At 53.0% G+C, this 5,129-nt stretch overlaps 1 protein-coding gene across 1 annotated transcript; it reads right to left on the bottom strand.

Moving 5' to 3' along the window:
- Positions 1-418: 418 nt before the first annotated feature.
- Positions 419-4,855, bottom strand: LOC135384557 (uncharacterized). The gene has a single exon (XM_064613754.1). The coding sequence runs from the start codon at positions 4,853-4,855 to the stop codon at positions 419-421; it is 4,437 nt and encodes a 1,478-aa protein (XP_064469824.1).
- Between the last annotated feature and the right edge of the window lie 274 nt (positions 4,856-5,129).

Here is a 5,129-nt window from a genome sequence, read left to right as displayed (position 1 = left end):
GTAGTCTAACAGGCATCGCAAATACAAACGCATACACAAGAGATAGGTAAGTTACGCACAACATACCCTACATCGAGTACGCAATCAATAGATAGGAATGTCTTACATATAAAAACAAGAAAACAAGTCGCCTTTGTAACATAGATATCTTGTACCTTGCAATTCAAACGGGGCGACCAAGCGGGAAGATCCCTTGCCCGCGCGCGGACGCGACAATAACATTCCAGGGTAACATCAGTTTTACACACTTTTAAGACACGTGCACGTATAAGAGTAAGGCTCTGCAAACATATTGCCAAGACATGTAATAGAAGAAACTTGCATACATATTTGTATATACTTGCATACATAGTGGAAACAGACAGAATACTTCTAACAGTACGAATACACTTCCTGCATTACGATACACACGAGCAGGCTAAATGCGGCTTAGGTAGTCGGCGCCTACGTTCTCGCTACCCTTTATGTATTCCACCCGGAACGAGTGTTCCTGCAACATAAGGCTCCATCTGAGGAGGCGGCTATTGAGATGCTTTTGTTTTTTAAGGTATTGCAACGGCTGGTGGTCTGTTTGCACTGTGAAGTGCCGACCGTACAGGTACGTCTTGTACCTGTCTATACCCCACACCAATGCTAATCCCTCCCGTTCCACTGTGGAATAGGCGGCCTCGCGAGGCAGGAGCTTCCGGCTCGCGTAAGATACCGGGTGCAGGACACCGTTCTCCTCTTGCAGGAGAATTGCCCCAAGGCTGCGGTCGGAGGCGTCTGTGCGAATAACAAAAGGCCGTGTAAAATCCGGCAGCTTCAGTATAGGTGCGCTCGAGAGTAGCTTCTTCAACTCGTTAAACGCTTCTTCTTGCTCCGGACCCCATGCCACGCGGTTTCCTTTGCCTTTCTTTGTGAGGTCGGTGAGGGGGGCTGCGACTTTCGCGTAGTCGGGGATAAATTCCCGGTAATAACCGGCTAACCCGAGGAAGGATCTCACTTGTCGTATTGTCTCTGGCCGGTTGGCGTCGAGGACCCTCTCAAGTGTCTTTTGGAGGGGTGCGAGGGTGCCGTTAGCGAGTCGGTGGCCCAGGAATGATACTTCCTGTGCCCCGATTTCGCACTTAGTTGGGCGCACGGTCAGGCCCGCAGATTTGATCCTCTGGAATACTTGGCTCAAAGTGGTGAGATGGTCTTCCCACGAGTTGCTGGCGATCAGTACATCGTCGTAATAATGGACTACGTCAGGAATGTCCCCAATGAGCTTGCGCATGAGGCGTGTGAATATCGCTGGCGCCGTCTTGATGCCGAAAGGCATATATTTAAACTGGTACAACCCGGATTCCGTAGAAAATGCTGTTTTCTCTTTGGAATCTTGTGTCAGCGGGATCTGCCAGTATCCCTTCGAAAAATCTAGTTTTGTGAAGTACCGTTTAGTTCCGACTGTTGCAAACAATTCATCAGCTCTCGGGATAGGTTCTGAATCTTGCGTCAGATGATCGTTAAGCCTCCGAAAGTCAATACACACCCGGTGGGTCTTATCAGGCTTTCTCACGACCAGTAGCGGGGAATTATAAGCGGAGTCCGATCTCTCTACTATGCCCATACGCAACATTGCCTGCACTTCTTCTTCGACGGCTTCCCGTACCGCAAATGGCAGCGGGTACTGCTTCGTGTTGATGGGCTTTTCGGTCGTTAATTTCAGGTCGCATCGTATCAGATCCGTTTTCCCTGGCGCGTCCGAAAAAATAGCCCTGCGGGCATCTAGCACTTCCCTTACTTGTTCTTTTTGTTTTTCGCTCAAATCAGAGGAGAGCGACACGTCTCGGAACGTCTCCTTTTGTTGGAGTGAGAGCACCTGTAGGCCTGGTTCTCCGTCCGTCTCACTCATTGTCACCACTGCGCATACGGCCTGCCCGCCTGGTTCAGCTGTTGCCGTTGGTCTCTCCTCGTACTTCTTGAGCATGTTTATATGAAACAGTCGTGTACGGTGGCCGAGATCTATCTCGTAGTCCACTTCGTTCCTGTGACTCACAACTGGGAAAGGGCCTCTCCACTGCATTATCAGCTTGTTCTGGTCCGTCGGGAGCAGAATGAGCACCTGATCTCCTGGGTTTAGCTTCCGTGCGCGGCTTCGTTTGTTGTAGTACCCTTTGTACCTATTGCTTGCGTTCTGTAGCTCTTGATGGGCGAGCTTGCATGTCTCTTCGAGACGGTTTCGGAGGTCCATCACGTACTGGTAGGTGGTCTTTATTTCGCCCTCGATGGCCTCATTAGTCCATAACTCCTTGAGCACGGATAAGGGGCCCCGCACGTGTCGTCCGTAAATAAGCTCGAACGGCGAGAACCCCAAGCTGGCCTGCGGCACTTCCCGGTAGGCAAATAGAACTGGCGCCAGGTAACGGTCCCAATCTTTTGGCCTTTCTTGACACATCCTCTTTAACATCGTTTTGAGGGTACCGTTAAACCTTTCTACAAGGCCGTTCCCCATAGGGTGATAGGGCGTCGTGTGAAGCTGCTTGAGCGAGAGGAGCCGGCCTACCTCCTTCATCACGTCGGAGGTGAAGTTAGTGCCCCTGTCACTCAGCACTTCGCTCGGTATCCCAGTCCTTGCAAACATCTCCACAAGGGCTTCCGCCACGCGCTCCGTCTCGATGCTGGGCAATGCCACGGCATCCGGAAATCTGGTAGCGTAGTCCACCATGGTGAGAACGTAGCGGTTGCCCCTTGATGACGGTGGGGAGATGGGTCCGATGATATCCACTGCCACTCGGCGGAAAGGGGTGTCGATGGTAGGCACTTGACCGAGCGGTACCTTTCCAACCCGTCCCTTGGGCGTGGTTCTTTGGCAGATGTCGCAGGACCGAACGAAACGCTGCACTTCTGCTTGCATGCCCGGCCAGAAAAACTCCTCCAGGATGCGGTCCATGGTTTTCTTGACTCCCATGTGTCCTGCCATAATACCCTCATGGGCGATTTGAAGGACCGTGTTTCGGTATCTGCTCGGCAATACCAGCTGTTCGACCTCCCCGCCAACTGTCGGAAAGTAATGTCGATAGAGAAGCCCCTTGTGTACTCGAAATTCGAACTCTTGTGCCTCATTCCGGCACGGTAGCCGTTTGCCAACTTGGCTGAAACAGCACTTCAGACTGGGGTCGTCCGCTTGCTCATTAACTATTTCTTCTGTTGTCGGTGCTTCGCCGTCAGCTGTCGGTGCTGGGAGTCGCGGCAGTCTCGCTGCGTGTCGCCTGCCGCGTCTTCTCCTTTGGCTTCGCGTTTCCATGGCTGCAACGACCTCGGTTTCACTATTGTGTTCCGACGGCGAATCCTCCCGTTGCCTCGCGGTCTGCTCCCATGTCATCTCCTCTTCCCAATCTTCTATTGGGTTGTCAGCTTCCCGCACGTTACAAATATTGCCCAGTATAAGGTCGTAAAGCGGTTCTTCCATGCATTTTGCCACCACTGCTCCGCAGTAGAAGGGCGTTTGCACTACTATGATGGCCTCCGGCAGAACTCTGATGGTTCCATCCACAAGGTATACAGGGCTCTTCGTGCCTGTCATTTCGTCCTCGGACACTAGGCTTTTGCGAACGACCACGGTGTTGCTGCCCGTGTCCCGCAAGACAGATATCTCCTGCCCCTTTATCTTGCCTCTTCTAACTGGCATCCCCTTGAGCAAGGTCTGGTTTTCTGTTGCCATCATGGCGTTGACGACGGGTATCTTCTGCCCATCCTTCAGCTCGACGTAACCCTTCGTCAGTGAGTGTGCCATCTCGCTTTCATCAGGTTGTACCGCGACCACGCAGGCGGCTTGATTCTTCTCCTGTGTCTTGCTCCAACACTGCTCCGACAGGTGGCCTCTCTTCCCGCACCTTCCACAGGTGACGGCTGTCTTCTGGTTGCGCGTGTTGCTGCTGCGACATTCCGAAGCTCGGTGACCCAACCTATCACACAAATAACATCTCGGCTGGTTTCTCCTGTCGGCCGGGCTTTTCCCATTGGGCCTCGGGCCTGGTTGCTCATCCTGTCTTTTTTCTTCCAGCTTGGGTTTTCCAAGGTGCATCTGCCCTTGAGCTTCCATAAAGCGATCGGCAAGCGCTGCCATTTCTTCTAGGGATCCTCCCGTTCTTTCCTTCAGGAAAAGTGCTAGCTTTGGTTGGCATCCCTTCACGAATTGCTCCATGATGAGCATCTCTCGCAAGCTCGGGTATTCCTTCTTCGTGTTTGACAATTCGACCCACCGATCGAACAAACTTCCAATTCTTGCGGCATATTGGGTGCCTGTTTCACCCTCTTCGGGTTTACTGCTTCGGAACTTTTCCCTAAACCCGTCGGCAGTCAGTCGGAATCGTTGCAGCAGGGCGTTCTTTACTTTAGTGTAGTCGACTGAATCGTCTGGGGTCAGTCTCGCGAATACTGCTAATGCCTCTCCCGTGAGGCTCATGCTTAGGGCTGCGGCCCACTGCTCCCGCGGCCATCGCTGACCTGTGGCGAGACGCTCGAACCGGAGAAGGTACGCATCCAAGTCGTCCTTCTTTTCGTCGAACGCGGCCATCCATCGGTGCGGGCTGCCAAAGGCCGGGAATACGTTGCTCGCTCCATCGTTAGTTCCTCGGCTCTGGGGTCCCTGACTTTCTTGGAGCTTCAGTCTGAGTTCCAGCACTTTTCGCTCTTCCTCCAATTTTGCTTTTTCTAGCTCAGCCGCTTTTGCGGCTGCCTCTGCCGTTTCCTTTGCCGCGTCCCTGTCGAATGCACGTTGTTCCCGTACACGTGAATCTGCCTTTTTCTGTTCGGTCTCCACCCATTCGCGAAGCTCCTGTCCCGCAAGCCCCAGTGTCTTGCCTGCCGCAATTATATCAGACACCTCCATACTCTTCACTGTTAACCCTACAACACTTTTGGCTCTCTACAGCTCACCAACGCGTCTCCGCTGTCCAGGTGTCGACTCGTCCTGTCGCGGACGCCACTCTTTGTCACACGCACGGTAGGGTCTGAGGAGCTCGTGCAACTCACTAGATGGAATCACGTTCCTCACTGAGACCGTACCAAGCGCGCAAAAAGAAGATTGAGGTTTGGACGGTCGACTGGGATGTTCCTGGACAACGGACTGCGATAGGAACTGGAGGCCGGACACATCGTTCAAC

Source organism: Ornithodoros turicata, chromosome 2, assembly GCF_037126465.1.
Source record: "Ornithodoros turicata isolate Travis chromosome 2, ASM3712646v1, whole genome shotgun sequence".
NCBI lineage: Eukaryota > Metazoa > Arthropoda > Arachnida > Ixodida > Argasidae > Ornithodoros > Ornithodoros turicata.
This window is presented reverse-complemented; position numbering and strand designations above follow the sequence as displayed.